This window comes from Miniopterus natalensis, chromosome 1 (genome assembly GCF_054644295.1).
Source record: "Miniopterus natalensis isolate mMinNat1 chromosome 1, mMinNat1.hap1, whole genome shotgun sequence".
NCBI lineage: Eukaryota > Metazoa > Chordata > Mammalia > Chiroptera > Miniopteridae > Miniopterus > Miniopterus natalensis.
The window spans coordinates 60,119,160-60,137,860 of record NC_142081.1 but is presented as its reverse complement, the minus strand read 5'-3'; the positions used below and the strand labels follow the sequence as shown (position 1 = coordinate 60,137,860).

Genomic DNA, 18,701 nt, shown 5'->3' with positions numbered 1-18,701 from the left:
GGCCCTGAACACACACACCCCCATTTGGTCTCTCTTGACCTTCCTCCCACCCCTGGGACAGTCCCTCCCTCCTCCTGTGGTTGCACAGTAAACAAGCAGTCCATCCAAGGGTTCCCTGGAGACCCAGAGGTTTTCAACTTTGCAGTTTAGCCTACTAAAGCTGGATTTTGTATACTCCATGAAGGCAAAGTTGGAGGAAATCAGCCTTTGACAATCAAGAACACACACATCTCCACAAGCAAGAGATCATGGATTTTTCTGACAACTGAATCCTTCTAACAGACACTGGTGCAGATAGGTATGGCTTTGCATATAAAGTAAGTGGGTGAAAAAGGGGCTTGCTAGTCCCCCAACTGCTACCAGTTGTCACTGTGCCTGAAATTCCACCATTAAGATTTGTTCCTTTATGCATTTTTTTCTCCTGGGCCTACTGTTAAAATACAAAGAACCTAAAATCTGTTGTGAAAGATGTTTGAGAAAGTTTCTTTAGGATCAAATAAGTTTAGAGATGCCAACATATTTCAGCACCCCCAGTCATAGGTAGAATAACGGTCCCCAAAGGCATCCAGATTCTAATGCATGGAACCTGTGAATATGTCACCTTATGTAACAAAAGGGACTTGGCAGGTCTGATAAAGGTTCAAGACCTTGAGATAGAAAAGTTAACCTAGATCATTTGGATGGGCCCAATCTAATCACATGAGCCCTTAGAAGAAGGGTGATTTTATTAACTATGGTCAGAGAAAGAAATGTGGTGACAGATGCTATGAAAGATGCTATGTTGCTGACTTTGAAGATGGAGGAAGGGGGCCACAAGCCAAGGAATACCAGTGAATGCCTCTAAAAACAAGAAAAAAAGGAAACAAATAATCCCAAAGGGCCTCCAGAAACAGTCCTGCCAACACCTTGCTTAGCCCAATGAGATCAAGTCAAACTTCTGACATACCAAACTAAGATAACACATTGATGTGGCTTTAAGCTACTAAATTTATGGCAGTTTGTTATAGCACCAACAGAAAACTAATACACCTTCTCAGAGATTCATGGTGCACTTTGGCATATTAGGGGCTCTAGGAAGCACTTCAGTGAAGATACTCATTTTACCCAAAATTTCAGAAACTTATTTGAACACCAAACACTTATTCTCCTGTAACATCTATTAGCATCTTAGAAAATGATGTGGAAAATACTGCATTTAAACATTAACTGTTATTAACATCTTAGTGTGAGTTAGTTCATATGTTTTCAATGTGATAGCTAGGTGAGAGAGAATAGGACACAGGACAGGTAAGTCTTTTTGTTTTTTGTTTTTCAGATGTTTTTATTGATTTATAGAGAGAGGGGAAGGGAGAGGGAAGAGAGAGAAAGTAAAACATCGATCAATGGATCGATTGATCTGCTGCCTGTGTACGCCCTCTACCACAGATCCAGACCACAACTCCAGCATGTGCCCTGACAGGGAGTCAAATCGGCAACCTTTCAGTGCGCAGATGACATCCAACCAACTGAGCCACACTGGCCAGGGCAGGATAGGTAAGTTTTTCCTTTCTTTCTTTTTCTTTTCTCTCTCTTCTTTCTTCCTTTCTTCCTTTCTTCCTCTTTCTTTCTTTCTTTCTTTCTTTCTTTCTTTCTTTCTTTCTTTCTTTCTTTCTTTCTTTCTTTCTTTCTTTCTTTCTTTCTCTTTCTTTCCTCTCTTTCTTTCTTTCTCTTTCTTTCCTCTCTTTCTTCCTCCCTCCCTGCCTCTTCTCCCCTCCCCTCCCCTCCCCTCCCCTCCCCTCCCCTCCCCTCCCCTCCCCTCCCCTCCCCTCCCCTCCCCTCCCCTCCCCTCCCCTCCCCTCCCCTCCCCTCCCCTCCCCTCCCCTTCTCTCTCTCTCTTCTCTTCTCTTCTCTTCTCTTCTCTTCTCTTCTCTTCTCTTCTCTTCTCTTCTCTTCTCTTCTCTTCTCTTCTCTTCTCTTCTCTTCTCTTTTTTGTAAATCTTCACCCAAGGATATTTTTCCATTGATTTTTAGAGACTGGAAGGTGTGGGGGGAGAGAAGAGAGAGATAAATGTGAGAGAGACACAACTATTTGTTGCTTCCCGAATGTGACCTGACCAGGACTGGGTATTGAACCTGCAATCCAGGTATGTGCCCCTGACTGGGAATCGAACCTGCAACCCTTCAGTGTGCAGGCCAATGCTCTAACCACTGAGAATACTGGCCAGTGCAGGACAGGTAAGTTTTGACCGACAGCATGGAGGTCTAAAGAAGGGAGACTTGGGTGTGAGAATTCATTGGAGAGGGTGGGAAATAGAGGGGAGGTGGGCACATGCTACAGGGAAACTTCAGTAATGACATACCTTGTATTGTTGTGCTCAGTAGTTTATACCAAATGCTCCTTGCCTTTCAGATTCACCATCTTCTCCAGGAAATTTTCCCTGACCTTCTCCTCTTCCCCAGGCCTAGGTTGGAAGCTCTTCTTATTTGCTTTCATGGCCCCCTGTGTTTACTTACCTCTGGCTGGGGCAGCAATGTACCAAAAGTGCCTGTTTATTTGCCTGTCTCTCCATTAGACTGAAGTTCCTAGAGCATAAAACTGTGTCTAGTTCACTGTTTACATCTTCTGTGTCCCACCCATGCTTGGCACATTACTCAGCCTGAGCCTTTGTCTCACCCTCTTTGGACCATAAATGTGTAAGAGCTTAATCCTGATTTCCTCTCAATTGGTGGGTGCTGTTGAAGCCTGCATCATATCTGGGCCCTGTGCTGGCCAGGCAGTCATAGTCCAGCCTAACAAGAACTCACATTCCAAATAAGACCACAGAGAACCACTGCCATTCAGGTGGTTGTTTTTTTATTTTGTTTTACCTATCCCCTTTTTCTCTGGTGAAATAAGCAAAGGGTTTAGCCTGAATGTGTTCAATGTTGTACCACAGTTTACAGGGTATCTGATGAGGCTACAGGAAAGACTGAGATCAAAGGAGCAGATGCTACACTTCCAAAATAGTTTATAGGAAGCATCTGAAATTGAGGAGCTGTATATGTGAACTGGACATTCTGGGAAAAGAAAATGAGGGGCTAGGTCAGTACCGGTGTAAGGTAAGAGATAAAATGAGCCAGACAGAGAATCCCATATACTAAATCTCCCATAATCCAAGAAGGCTTCCTCAGTGTAGAGGACTTGGAAGTAAAGAGTAACCAAAATTTCCTATGGGGAACCATGCCCTCCCCTCTCTCACTCCCAAGGTGAAACACATGATTTGAGCCTGAACGATTAGAGCCCTGAATCCACTAGCCTCAGTGATTGTGTGAGGGAAGGAGGTAATCAGAGTGACTCCTGAGTCTGAATTTGAACTTGGAAGGATTAAGTCCTAAAGCTGTTGTTACTCAATGGACAATGACAGTATACCAACATGAAGAATAGAGGTATGAAATGGGGAGGCCCAGTCATGATGACACCACTTGAGTGTAGGGTTAAGCATCATCTGATTTTTTATATATCAATCAATAAGTTATCTTTTCTGAGTAAGCCTATTTGAATTGGATTTCCATTCCATTGCAAGAGTCCCAAAAATGAAGAGGAAATAAGAGTTTACATAGTAAGAATAAAGACAGAAAAAGCTGGGAACCAAGAGCCAAGGAATAGTGGACACCTACTCCCAGTTTCCCACTCTGGAAACTGCCACCTCTCCCACCATCCCCACAATCATAGAGGAGGACCTCCGTATACCTCGACATGTTCAAAAGAGTGCTCCCTTGGCCACGGCTGAGCCCACCATAGTTACTTCCTCAGGAAATCTGAACAGGGCCTAAGAGCCCAGTGTCAGTGGAGGCAATCTCCTGAAGGGGAAAAGAGGGAAAATCTTAGGAGCTGTGGCATAGCTGTGTTTTTGCCTGTGAACTGTGTAGTAGAGAAAGCAAGGCAATATCATTATTACATTATAGATGAAGAAAATTGAAGGTCAGAAAGATTATATAGCTTACCTAAAGTTGCAACTTTGGTACGATGATTACAGAACTAGAATTCAGCTCTTCTGAATTCAAAGTTGGGCAGGAAACAGCTGGGTCAACGCAGTCTAAGAACTCCAGGCACATGTGAGACTTGGGGCAGACAGCAGGGGATGATCATATAGCCTGGCCAGCCACCCCAGAAAAAAGTCAAGCCAAGTGCAAGCAGTTAAAGACATCTCCCTACACTCAAAACATCAAAGAGATTCTGCTGTTTAAAGTGTCTCTGGCTTGGCTCAGAGGCTGACCTTAGACGCAAAGAGCACCTGCAGAGAATCTATACTGCCTAAGCCTGCTGCAATTGAGCAGCCACAGATTCTGGAAACTACAACTCCCATTATGCACCGCGACTGCGTGGTTTAAACCCGAGATAAACTACAAACCCCAGAATGCCTTGAGCAAAAAGGCTCGAATTGAGCAGCCACAGATTCTGGAAACTACAATTCCCATTATGCATCGCGACTGCGTGGTTTAACTACAAACTCCAGAATGCCTTGAGCAAAAGGCGCGAATACGAGCGGAGGGCGTAGCTACGTCGTCCGTTAAATTTGAAAGTTGGCGGCTGGGTTTGAGGTGGCTGGCTAGTGAGGGAGTCAGGTGCATGCTTTTCTTTTGTCCCGGAGTACCCTCTAGTCGCTTTGATACCTCTAAGAGCAGGTTGCAGAAGGAAACCCAGACGGTCTGCGGCCCTGAGGAAAGGCCCACGGCTGGACAAGGATCTAAGCAGGGGATGCAGGATGGCGGCGAAGAAGGAAGGGGGTGCTTTGAGGTAGGTACGAGAGCTGAGAGCTGGGCTTGCGAGACCGGGGGTAGCTAAGAGGTGACAGAGGCCCCGCTCAGAACGTCAAGGAGAAAAGCGGACGGTCAGTAGAAGGGCCGGCCAGGCCGCAGCCTCCTTCCAGTTCCTAGTCGGACGCAAGGGGCGGAGGTGAAAACTCAGGTAAGTACTGACCTCAGTGCGGTAGGGGCACCGGGAATCCCGCTCCGTGCAGCTTCGACACAAAGGAGGTTGTGGGACCCCAGTGTTACAGAGAACTTGGAATTTGTAGTGGGGTCTGCGTTTGTATCTCAGTTCAGCCGTTTGCTGGCCGTTTGACCTTGGACACGTCTTAATATGGAAAATATTGATGTTAATCTTACCTTGCCTAGTTCTGGGAGAATTCAAAGTATTCGTAAAGTAACTGCCTCCAAATAAGTGCTCAACAAGTGGTCGGTGCTATAATTATACCAGTAGCATAGTTAGAAATCTAAAAAGCCCTTATCTGCGTGCGTGCTGCTTTTCCATATATAAAATATGCATCAGCTCTTGCTAAGTTGGAATTCTCTATGCATTTTCATTTTGGGGTACACAATACCTAGAAAAATGCTCTTTAATTCATGCAACAAATATTTATTGACAACCGACTAAGTGCAGCAAGTAAAAGACACAAAACTCCCTACCCTGGTGAAGCTTAGGTTCTGGGGTGGGTTGAGGGTAGGGACAACAGACAATAAACAAGATAAATAAACTAAAAGTTAGATGGTGGGCACTACTTTAAAAAAACGGTGGGGACAAGGCGGTACAATTTTAGATAGTTTTGAACAGGGGCCTCACTGAGAAGGTGTCATTTGGGTGAGGACTTGAAGGAAGCTGAAGAGCTAGTGGTGCATGTATATATATGGGGGAAGTACAAAGTGGAGGGTTAGAGTTGGAGGTGGAGCTGTACCTGGCAAGCAGCTGGAGCAGAATGAACCTGGAGAGTGAAAGGAAATGAAGGAAAAAAGGTGAGGATGCAGGCATTGTAAGGACTTGGCTTTTACTCTGATTGTAATTGAGTCATTGGCGTTTTCAGCAGAAGAAACGTGATCTGACGTGGATTTAAATTGGATCACTTTGGCTGCAGTGTTGAAAAGACTATAGGCAGAAAAGAATGGAAGCAAGGGACTTAGTTAAGAGGTTATTGAAATAATCCAGGCAAGAGAAGTGGGGGCTTGAGTTAAGCTAGAAACAGTAAAGATGATGAGGAGAGGTTGATGTCTAGATATATTCTGAAGGTAGAGCCAAACAGGATTTGCCCAGTGATTGGGGAGGTGTGAGAGGAATGTCAAGGTTGGTACTAAGACTTTTGACTTGAGCAACTGGAAAAATGAGGAGAGGAAAGACTGTGGGAGGAGCAGGTTTTCGAGGAGGCAAAAGGACTGTGGGAGGAGCAGGTTTTCGAGGAGAAAGAGGAAGCAAGGGAGTAGTCCCAACTCAGTTTAGGACATGTAACTGAGATAATTTAATTGCTATTTTAAGACCAAGAGAAGAAATTAAGATAAACTCAAGTAATTTATTCATTGCTTACTAGTGTCAGATCCTGTATTAGACTATAGGGGATACAAAAATAAATGATATGGCTGTTAAAGGCTTCACACAGTATTAAAAAGATGTGAGTAGTTACAACCTAGATTATTAGCTTATTTTCTTGACGAGAGTTTCACTCTCATCTAGACTGAGGTCACTGATAACTTTCACTCTATTTTGAAAATTAGTGCCTAATCTGTCTCTGTTTTAAACCCAGAGATAATGCCTGTCATCCAGAAGTAGGCTTTTATCTACCAGGATGTTCAGGGTACATAACCAGTATGGTGATCCCCTCCAAAAAAACTTGTGGGGATTCCCCCCATAGGCTTGATAGAATTGGGAGGGGGGCAGTTTTGACCAGTTAAATGTATTTTTGTCTGCTTCTGCTCTGGGCTACCTATATATATGTAAACTTTAGTTTTAAGTCATCAGTTGAAACATGGGGTATTAGTCTGATGAACACTTTGCTAATTTTAAATCAAACTAGATGATACAGTCAGTGTAGGCATAGAACTGCTTTTTGCTTACTTTGCCAAATTTATAATACTTGTTTCCCTTCTTTCCTTCCTGCCTTAAACTATCCTTATAATACTGTCCACAATACCCTGCTACATTCTCTCTTCCATTACACAAATACTACAGCCATAAACTTGGAAACCAAGTCACAGAAAGACTCAGAAGCTTAGAAGTGTAATAACACTACTAATGTGCGTGCCCACAATATTCAACCCAGAAATCATGAATAATCACTTATCTGAGAACGTTTACAATAATCTAATGATATATGTCAATGTTGATATGAAACTTACTTTTGTTTTCCCCTTCACAGTGAAGCCATGTCTCTGGAGGGAGATGAATGGGAGCTGAGTAAAGAAAATGTCCAACCCTTAAGGCAAGGGCGGAGCATATCCACACTTCAGGGAGTATTGGCACAGCAAGAATCTGCCCGTAACACTACTCTACAGCAGCAGAAACGGTGTGTAGAACAGTTGAGGCTCAACCTATCATTGTTCATCCCCAACTGTGGTAGATACTATGTGGATCTATGTACAATGGCATAAAGAGTACTCTTTAAAATTAGTAATATGAGACTCTGTTCCTCACCTGCTTTCTCATCACATGATAGCTATTTAAAGATCTCCTCAAGTATGGTTAAAAACAAGAGCTATAGGATTTATTTCATTGTGGAGCAACCAAACTCTTGTATCAATAGAAATGCATCTTATGCAGGGGGCAGTGAGAAGCAAAGTAAAGCAAGTATCATATTACTGTATTTTCCAAAAGTATTATGTCATCCTGAATCCCTAAACAGAATTAACTCTTTTCTTTGATAGTAATCAATTAGAGAAATTTCTTCCTTGGATTCTGAGTACTGAATGAGAGTGAATCTGCTTTTATGTGTACTCAATTACTAACTTTCTAGGAAAGTATTTTTGATAATTTACCAAAAAGAAATAATGATCTCCAAAGAAAATGTAAAACCTCAGAGAAACTGAATTTTTACTACAAAGTGTCTCAATAATGATTTAACAAACTCTGGATAAACAAAAATTGAAAAACACCACTATGTTATTCAAACGGACCTATAGAACTTGCTTTCCTTTGACTAATACATGTTTTGATAGATATGCTTTTTTAAAAAATTAAGTATCGGTTTCTACCCTTAATCTCTTACAAAATAATTCTTCCATCATAGACAAATTATCATAATTTGGGGTTATAATGTAATGAATATTCTTGTTCATCTCATTGGATCTTTAAAAGCATTGGGCTTTATGGTTTTACTTCAGAGCTGGTAGTAGTCTGTTCTTACCTCCTCTTCCTGGCTTCTGTGACATTGTACTAGTTTTTTTTCACTTCTCCTCCAACTACTTTTTCTTGTTTACTTCCTACTGCATTTTACTTAAGTCTCTGTTAACTACTGTGTACATCTCTTACTTGCCTTCTAAATGTCTTTATCTACCTGTAATATATAATTAGATAAATGTTTCACTAATGTATTAAATACTGAATATCTTCTCTCTTAAATAACCTGCCTTTTTCTACTCCCATTTTGGTTAATGGTACTAAAACTCACCTGAATGATCTAACTCACTGCTCTATTACCCTAATTTTATTTAGTTGGTTCCTAAGGACTGGTGATTTTTTTTTTTTTAAGTATAATTTACATCCAGTGAAATGCTCAGATTTTTATGTATACCATTTAATCAGTTTTGACATGCATTTCAAGACAGAACATTTTCATTACCTCAGAAGTTCTTTCACGCCCCTTTCCAATCAAAGCAACCAGTGATCAGATTTCTATCAACATAGGTTACTTTTGCTTATTCTAGAAGTTTATATAAATGGAATTATACAGTTCTTTCACTCAGCATGGTTTATTAGGCTTTTTCATATTGTGTGTATAAGTAGGTTATTCCTTTTTATTAATGAGTAGTATTCCATTTGTTTATTTATCAATTGGTAGATATTTAGATTCTTTCCAGTTTTGTGTGCTTTATGAGTAAAGCTGCTATGGACATTCTTGTACAAGGCTTTTTGTGGGCATAGATTTTCACTTCTCTTGGAAAGGAATTGCTGGGTCATAAAATAAATGTATGTTTAACTTTTTAAGAAACAAAGAGTTTGTGACATTTTACACTTCTACCACCAATGTATAAGAGTCTGTTTCAATTCCACTCCAGCATTTGATGGTGTTAGTCTTTTTTGTTTTAGTCATTTAGGTGGATGTATAATGGTATCTCATGGTTTTACTTCCCATTTCTCCTGGTGACTAATGACAGTGAGCACTTTTTTGCACACTTATTGACCTTTTATATAACTTCTTTTGTGTTGTATTAGATGTTTTGCGCAGTTTTAAAATTAGACTGTCGGAGTTCTTTATATAGTCTGTTTACAAGTCCTTTATTAAATATATGTGTTGCAAATATTTTCTCCCAGTCCATGGCTGTCTATTTTCTTGGCAGTATTTTTTGATAAGCAAGAAGATTTTAATTTTCATGAAGTTTAATTCATTAGTGTTTTTCTTTTATGGTTAGTGCCTTTTGTGTCTTCTCTAGGAAATTATTGCTACTCCAAAGTTGCAAAGATATTCTGTGTTTTCTTCTAGTAGCATTATTGTTTTAGCTTTAATGGTTAGGTCTATGATTCATCTTAAATTTATCTTTGTGTATAGTGTAAGGTAGGAGTAAAAGTTCCCCTCCTACCTGCCCCAATATGGATACCTAGTTGTTCTGCCTCTATTTGTTGAAGAGATTTTTTTTTTTTCCTTTCCCCGTTGAATAGCTTAGGGGCCCTTGTCAAAAATCATTTGTATATGTGTGTATTATTTCTGGACTCTCTATTCTGTTTCATTGTTCTAATTGCCATTGTTCTTTAACCAATTATACTCTGTCTTAATTAGCTTTATATGATAAATTTTGAAGTCAGGTAGAGAGTGTTCTTTGAGTTTTTTTGTTCTTTTTCAAAATTGGTTTTGCTATTTTTGGTCCTTTGCCTTTCCATACAAATTTTTTAAAAATCATCTTTTTAATTTCTAGAAAAGAGCATGCTGGTATTTTGGTTGGATTGCACTGGATCTATAGATTAGTTTGGAGGATGGCTGATTTTCACTAGTAGTGTCTTGGATTTTGTTTTTTGTTTTTTACCATTTCTGCAGATAAATCCCCTCATTATCTCATACTTAAGTCACCATATTAGCTTTATAATTGTGGTCCGTTTCCCAATGGTTCTATTCTTATAATGTTACTAGGTTAATTTTTTTTTGAAATCTTATATTCAAGATACTCTCCAATTAAAGAACCAATAGTGGCTCATGCCCTTCTTACCTCTCCAGGTAGCTCCATTTTTCCCCAATATTGACTTTATGTTATAGCTCAATTTCCTCTGGATAAACTTTCCCACCTTCACAACTTTATCTAATACTGATTTCCCTCTCGGAAAACTCCATTTTTCTTTAAAATATTGTGGTTCCTTCAGAGTCCCACCTTCTAAGCCTGCTTCTTTCACTTCTTAAAGCCTTAACAGATCCATCCTTGGCAATTGTAATATACCATACTGCTTTATAGTTTCAGTTAGTTTTTCATTCTATACCTTGTCTTATTAGAATATAAATTCCTTTGTGTCATGGACTATTTTATTATTATTTATATCAAACATAACTCCTTTTACAGTTTTTGTTCATTTATCGAAATTGTGGTTTATTACCCAATATTTTCCCTCTATTCTAACTGGTAAATCTTAATTCTTAGCCCTCTGCCTTTCCCAGGTCTTTACAAAGTCCCATTTTATACTTTAAGGCACATCCCAAATTACATATGGTATTACTCTTCTGTGACTGATGTTGCCCGTGGAATTTTTCCTTAAGATTCGTGTGTGGGTGTGTATCTGTATGTTTAATTTGTTCAATACTATTATATACAATAGCTTTCATTTATTGAGTACTTACTATGTTTAAACACTTTACATTTAAGACTAATCAACCTAATAAAATAGGTACTAGTACTATTATTATCCCCATTTTACAGATGAGGAAATGGAAAACAGTTTAAATAGCTTATAAACAGTTTAAATATGTCACTCAGTTAGTGATTAACTGGAGGTGTGTTTGAACCTAGGGAGTCTTGTTCCAGGGCTTTAAATTGCTGGGTAATATTACTTTCCTATATGTTTCTTGGAATTTGTTTCTCTAATTTCTCTCTTTTTTTTTTTTAAATATATCTTTATTGATTTCAGAGAGAGGAAAGGAGAGAGAGAGAGAAACATCAATGATGAGAGAGTCATTGATCGAGCCCACAACTCGGGCATGTGCCCTGACTGGGAATCGAACCCCGATCGCCTGGATCCTAGGTCGACACTCAACCGCTGAGCCACACCCAGCCAGGCTGTTTCTCTAATTTCTCCATGTTTTTCCCTTCTGTTATGTTACCAGGCAGAATCCTAATTATTTCTATTCTTTTTCTTTCTGTTTAACAAACTCTCAAACTCCAGTGTAGTTATCTAGATTGGCATTAAACAGTTAATGAATAAAAATGGAGGTGATAATTGTTCATTTGGCTATTTTCACAATTGTTTATTGCTAACATTTTCTGTTTAAATTTTAGAGCATTTGAATCTGAAATTCGATTTTACACTGGAAATGACCCTCTGGATGTTTGGGATAGGTGGGTATTTTTTGTTTAACAAGGGCAATAGAAACTTAACAGATGAGTTCTTATGGTCATGCTTCTCAAATTGGGGTGTAGAGAGCAGTGTGCCAGAATATAAAGTGATTTCTTGGGACTCAGAGACAGAATATTCATAGTGTCTCTTTCTGAGGCATTCAAGACTGAAGAAATTTCAAGTGTGTAGCATGTAGCTGTGAGCTGCACCCTTTTATCCCCATCCCCTTTATTTTCCAATTAGCACTTAATAGAGATACTTGGAAAAGTGTGAGGGATACAAACTTAGGGCATGTCATTGTGGACCTCTAAATAAACACACTTTCAATATATTAGATCCAGAGTGGGTCTTGGGGCAAGAACAAAAGTTTAATGTACTTTTAAAATATTCTTTTCCTTTTCTTCCTGTTCAGGTATATTAACTGGACAGAGCAGAACTATCCCCAGGGAGGGAAGGAGAGTAATATGTCAACATTATTGGAAAGAGCTGTAGAAGCACTACAAGGAGAAAAAAGATATTATAATGATCCTCGGTTTCTCAGTCTCTGGCTTAAATTGGTAAGTTTCAAATACCATTTGAATTTAAAATATTAAACCAAGAGATTTTTGTCTAGAAATATCTGGTACACCAAAAAATGGCAAAACCTGTGCCATTTAGTAGATACTAGACACTTAATAAATATTCAATATTTGGTAAATTGGTCCTACTTTAAAGATGTATTTTAATGTAATGTTTTATACCAGTTTATGAGTGATCACAAGGCTGGTATACCTTTCCATGGGAGTGTGTTACTTATTTGTTTGTTTTAAATATAATTGGGTCGTACAACTGTATTGGAGGAAGATGTGTAGGATCTAACACATGGCATTAGTAAAATTGGGAAAAAACTCTTATAGATGATTCTGGTATCCCTTTCCTTTTTGAGAATCATCATCATAAAAAATGATGTTTAATTCTTCATCTGTCTTTGGGCCTCTTTTACCTAGATTATTGCTACATCCAAAAAATGTCTGCGTGACTATATCGTACTGTCTTACTTGACATGTAGTTCTTTTATTTCTAATAAGACTGCTCTTGAGGATTTTTTATGAAAACATCTTCATAACAAATATTAACCAGGGTTTCTTAGACATCAATTTCATTGCTTTTATCCTTAAAGAGATTAGAAAAACGTAAATGATAAATATTTAGAATAGAATGTTAGATAATGGATAATTAGATACTTATAAAAATAAAATAAATTTTTAAAATTATGTAAAAAATAAGAAGTTATATACTAGATTAGATAATTCTAAATAATAGAATATTTACAATGACTATTGTAATATGACAAAATATTGATATTTGAAATTGATTGATAAAATTTTTGGCTAAAATACATCTCTTGAGGGTGGCTTTTTTTTCTCTCAAATTTTGTTTCAATTACACTTTACATTCAATATTATTTTGTATTGGTTTCAGGTGTACAGCCTACTGGTTAGACAATCTTACAATCTTACATTTTACAAAATGTTCCCCCTGATATTTTCAGTACCCACCTGGCACCCTACATAGTTGTTATAATATTACTAACTATATTCCCTGTGCTCTACTTTACATCCCCATGAATATTTTGTAAGTACCAATTTGTAGTTCTTAATCTCTTCACCTTTTTCACCCAGTACCCCAACCCCCTCCCCCTGGCAACCATCAGTCTGTTCTCTACCTATAAGTCTGTCTCTATTTTGTTTGTTCATTTATTTTGTTCTTTAAATTCCATATGTAAGTGAAATCATATGGTATTTATCTTTCTTTGACTTGACTTACTTCACTTACCATAGTATCCTCTGTGTCCATCCATGCTAAGATTTCATTCTTTTTTTATGGCTAATATTCCATTGATATATATATCTCACCACTTTTTTATTCACTTGTCTATTGATTGTCACTTGGGTTGCTTCCATATCTTGACCATTGTAAATAACACTGCAATGAACATAGGGGTGCATATATTCTTTTGAATTAGTGTTTTGGGTTTCTTTGAATATATACCCAGAAGTGGAATTGCTGGGTCATAAGGCAGATCCATTTTTACTTTTTTGAAGGACTCTGCATACTGTTTTCCACAGTGATTACATCAGCCTGCATTCCCACCAATAGTACACGTGGGTTCCCTTTTTTCCACGTACTTGCCAGCACTTGTTTATTGATTCATTGAAGATAGCCATTCTGACATGTGTGAGATGATGTCTATTGGTCATCTGTATGTCCTCTTTGGAGAAGTATCTATTCAGGTCCTCTGCCAATTTTTAAATTGGATTGAAGTTTTTTTTGGTGTTGAGAATTGTACAAGTCCTGTATACATTTTGAATATTAACCTCTTATCAAGTGTATCATTGGTGAATATCTTCTTGCATTTATTGGGTTGTCATTTTATTTTATTGATGGTTTCTTTTGCTGTGCAATAGCTTTTTAGTTTGATGTAGTCCCATTTGCTTATTTATTTTTTTGTTGGTTTGTTTCCCTTGCCCAAGGAGCTGTAGCAGAAAAAATATTACCAAGAGAAATGTCAGAGATTTAACTGCCTATGTTTTTTTCTAAGAGTTTTATGGTTCAGTCTTACATTTAAGTATTTAATCCATTTTAGGTTTATTCTTGTATATGGTGTAAGAAGGTGGTCTAGTTGCATTTTTTTGCATCTATCTGTACAATTTTCCCAACACTGTTTATTGAATAGATTGCCTTTATCCCATTGTATATTCTTGCCTCCTTTGTCAAATATTAATTGGCTGTGTAGGCATGGGATTATTTCTGGGCTCTCTATTCTGTTCCATTGATCTATATGTCTGTTTTTATGCCAGTACCATGCTGTTTTGATTACTATAGCCTTATTATATAGTTTGGTATTAGTGTGATACGTCCAACTTTATTCTTCTTAAGATTGCTGTGGCTATTCAGGGTCTTATGTGGTTCCACATCAAATTTTGGATTATTTGTTCTAGTTCTGTGAAACACACTACTGGTATTTTGATAAGAATTGCATTGAATCTATAGATTGTCTTGGATAGTATGGGCATTTAAATGATGTTAATTCTTCCTATTCATGAGCACGGTATATGCTTCCATTTATTTGTGTCTTCTTCAGTTTATTTCTTCAGCGTCTTATAATTTTCCTAGTATAGTTTTTTTACCTCCTTGCTTAAATTTATTTCAAGGAATTTCATTTTCTTTGAGACAGTTGTAAATGGGATTGTTTTCTTAGTTTGCCTTTCTGATAGTTCATTATTGGTTTAAAAAAAAAATGCAACCAATTTCTGAATATTTTGTGTCCTGCTACTTTACTGAATTCATTCATCAGTTCTAGTAGGTTTTCGTGAAATTTTTAGGGTCCTCTCTATATAATATCATGTCATCTGCAAATAATGAGTTTTATTTCTTTCTTTCCAATTTGGATGCCTTTTATTTCTTGTCTGATTGTTCTGGTTAAGACTTCCAATACTGTGTTGAATATGAGTGGTGAAAGTGGACATTCCTCATCTTGTTTCTCATCTTAAGGGAAACGCTTTTAGTTTTTCCCCATATGTGAATTTATCACATATGGCTTTATTATGTTTAGGTATATTCCTTCAATTTCCACTTTGTTAACTTTTCATCATATATAGATGCTGGATTTTTCAGGTGCTTTTTCCGCATCTATTGATATCATATGATTTTTATCTTCATTTTTTTATGTGGTGTATCATGTTAATTGATTTGTGGATATCATACCATTCTTGTATCCCAGGAATAAATCCCACTTGATCATGGTTAATGATCATTTTAATGTATTGCTGAACTTGGTTTCCTAATATTTTGTTGAGGATTTTTGCATCTATGTTCATCAGGGTTATTGGCCTATACTTTTCTCTCATTGTAGTGTCTTTATCTGGTTTTGGAAGTAAGATAATGCTGTCCCTGTAAAAAAACTTGGGAGTCTCGCCTTCTCTTAAATTTTTTGTAGTAGTTTGAGAAGGATACGTGTTAGTTCTTCCTTGAATGTTTGGTAAAATTCACCTGTGAAGCCAGCCGGTCCAGGACTTTCTTATGCTGGGAGCTTTTTTATTCTACTTCTATTTCATTTGTTGTAATTGGTCTATTCAGATGTTCTGTTTCTTCTGGATTTGGTTTTGGAAGATTGTATGTTTCTAAGAATTTATCTGTTTCTTCCAGATTTCCCAGTTTGTTGGCATATAGTTAGTTCATAGTATTCTCTCATAATCCTTTGTATTTCTTTGGTGTCAGTTGTTAGTTCTCTTTCATTTCTGATTTTATTTAATTTGGTCCTCTCTTTTCCTTGATGAGTCTGGTTAAGGGTTTATCCATCTAGTTTAGCTTTTCAAAGAAACTGCACCTGGTTTTATTGATTTTTTGGTTGTCTTTTTAGACTATTTTGTTTATTTCTACTCTGATCTTTATTACTCCTTCCTTCTACTCACTTAGGGCTTTGTTGTTCTTTCTCCAGTTCCTTTAGATGTAAGGTTATATTGTTCATTTGAGATTTTTCTTATTTCTTGAGGTATGCCTTTAATGCTATAAATTTCCCTCTTAGGACAGCTTTTTCTTTTTCCCATAGATTTGGGGTTGTTGTGTTTTTATTTTCATTTGTCTCATAGTATCTTTTGATTTCCTTCCTTGAGCTTATTCTTAACTCATGCATTGTTTAGTAACATGTTAATTAGCTTCTGTGTGTTTGTGTTCCAGTTTTTTTCGTGTAGTTTATTTCTAGTTTCATACCATTGTGGACAGAGAAGATGCTTGATATGATATCAGCCTCCTTAAATTTTTTGATACATGTTTTGTGTCCTAACATGTTCTGTCCTGGAAAATGTTCCATGTGCACTTGAAAAGAATGTATATTCTGCTGCTTTGGGGTGAAATGCTCTGAAAATATCTGGTCTAGTGTGTCATTTAAGGCTGATGTTTCCTTATTGGTTTTCTGTTTGAACGATCTATCTATTGATGTTAGTGGAATGTTAAAATCCCCTACTATGACTGTGTTACAGATGATCACTCCCTTTATGTCCATCAAGTATACTTTATATATTTAGGTGCTCCTGTGTTGGGTGCATAAATTTTTAAAAGACATATGTCCTCTTGGCTTGATCCCTTTATTATGATGTAATGTCCTTTGTTTCTTATTGTAACCTTTGTCCTAAAGTCTATTTTGTTTGATATAAATATAGCTACCCCAGCTGTTTTTTTCATTTCCATTTGCATTAAATATGTTTTTCCATCCCTATAGTTTCAGTCTGTGTGTGTCTTTCCATCTGAAGTGAGTCTTATATGGACATATGTATGGGTCTTGTTTTGTTACCCATCCAGCCACAGTATGTCTTTTGATAGGAACATTTAAACCATTTGCATTTAAAGTAATTGTTGATATGTATTAATTGCCATTTTGTTATTCATATGTTTTATCTTTTCTTTTTCTTCTTAAAGCAGTCCCGTTAACATTTCTTGTAATGTTGGTTTGCTGGTAATGAACTCCTTTAGCTTTTTCTTGTTTTGCAAGCTCTTTATTTCTCTTTCAATTTTATTTATTTTTTTTGGTGATAGTTGGATGATCTTCTTTTAATTAATTAATTTTTTAAATGTATCTTTATTGTTGCAAGTATTACAGATATTCCCCCTTTTTGTTCCCCCATTGATCCCCTCCACCCCGCATCCACCTCCCCTCCCAGACATTCACCACACTATTGTCTATGTCTATGGGTTATGCATATATGCATATAAGTTCTTTGATTACTCTCTCCCCACCCACTCCCCCACCCCCTGCCTTCCCTTTGAAATTCATCAGTCTGTTTCATGCTTCTATGTCTCTGGATCTGTTTTATTCCTCAGTCTATTTTGTTTGTGAGATTCCACATATGAGTGAGGTCATGTAAAACTGAATCAGGAAGAATCAGAAAACCTGAATAGGCTAATAACAACTGATGAAATCGAAGCAGTAATAAAAAAAACTCCCAGCAAACAAAAGCCCTGGTCTGAATGGCTTCACAGGGGAGCTTTCTAATTCTTTAAGTTGTAGGGTTAGATAGTTTACTAAAAATTTTTCTTGATTCTTGAGGTAGGCCTGTTGTGCTATGATCTCTCTTAGGACTGCTTTTGCTGTGTCCCATAGATTTGGGGTTGTGTGTTCATTTTCATTTGTTTCCAAGAAGTTTTTGATTTCTTTCTTGATCTTATTGGTAACCCATTCATTGTTTAATAATGTGCTATTTAGCCTCCATGTGTTTGAATGTTTTTGAGTGTTTTTACTGCAGTTGATTTCTGATTTTATGCCATTGTGATCTGAGATGCTTGATATGACTTCAGTCTTCTTGAACTTGTAGGACCTGGTTTTGTGTCCTAAAATGTGGTCTGTCTTTGAGCATGACCCATGTGCACTTGAGAGGAATGTATGTTCTGCAGCTTTGGGGTGAAATGTTCTGTAAATATCAATTAAATCCATATGATCTAGTGTGCCATTTAGAATCACTGTTTTGGTGTTGACTTTTTGTCTGGAAGAGCTATCCAGTGAGGTCAATGGGGTGTTAAAGTCAACGACTATGACTGTTTTGCTGTTGATCTCTTCCTTAAAGTCCTTAAGGTTATTATTGATAGGTCCTTATTTATTGCCATTTTAATTCTTTATGTTTCTCTTATTACAGCAGTCCCTTTAATATTTTTGGCATTTTTATTTTGATGTGTCTGGGCATGGGCCTCTTTGGATTCTTCTTACTTAGGGCTCTTTGTGCCTCCTAAACTTGTGTGACTTTTTCCTTGACCAGGTTAGGGAAGTTTTCTGCCATTATTTCTTCAAACATGTTCTCTAACCCTTGCTTACTTCAACCTCCTCTGGTACTCCTATAATGTGAATATTGTTACATTTAATGTTGTCCCACAGCTCCCTTAAGACTGTCCTCCTGTTTTTTAATTGATTTTTCTTTTGGATTCTCTGATTGAGTGATTTTTTTCCTACCCTGTCTTTTAATTTACTTATCTGATCCTCTGCTGTTCATTCCTTCCGATGTTTTTTTTTTCTTCTACTATGCCATTCTTAATTTCCTTCATAGTTTCCATTTCTTTTCTCATGCTGTTGAGCATCCTTATGATCAGTAGTCTGAACTCTATATCTGATAGATTGCTTATCTCCATTTCGTTTTGCTCTTTTTCTGAAGACTTCTCTTGTTTTTTCATTTAGGGCTTGTTTTTTTGTCTCCCCATTTTA

At 37.4% G+C, this 18,701-nt stretch overlaps 1 protein-coding gene across 1 annotated transcript in view; it reads left to right on the top strand.

Annotated features, from left to right (window-relative positions):
* The first annotated feature begins 4,592 nt into the window (after positions 1-4,592).
* Positions 4,593-18,701, top strand: part of BUB1B (BUB1 mitotic checkpoint serine/threonine kinase B) — a 54,422-nt gene continuing 40,313 nt past the window's right edge. Inside the window, exons 1-4 of the mRNA XM_016220419.2 lie at positions 4,593-4,756; positions 7,143-7,289; positions 11,416-11,475; positions 11,886-12,030. Of these exons, the coding sequence (XP_016075905.2) occupies positions 4,725-4,756; positions 7,143-7,289; positions 11,416-11,475; positions 11,886-12,030 (384 nt within the window). The 5' untranslated portion in view covers positions 4,593-4,724. The remainder of the gene's footprint in view (positions 4,757-7,142; positions 7,290-11,415; positions 11,476-11,885; positions 12,031-18,701) is intronic.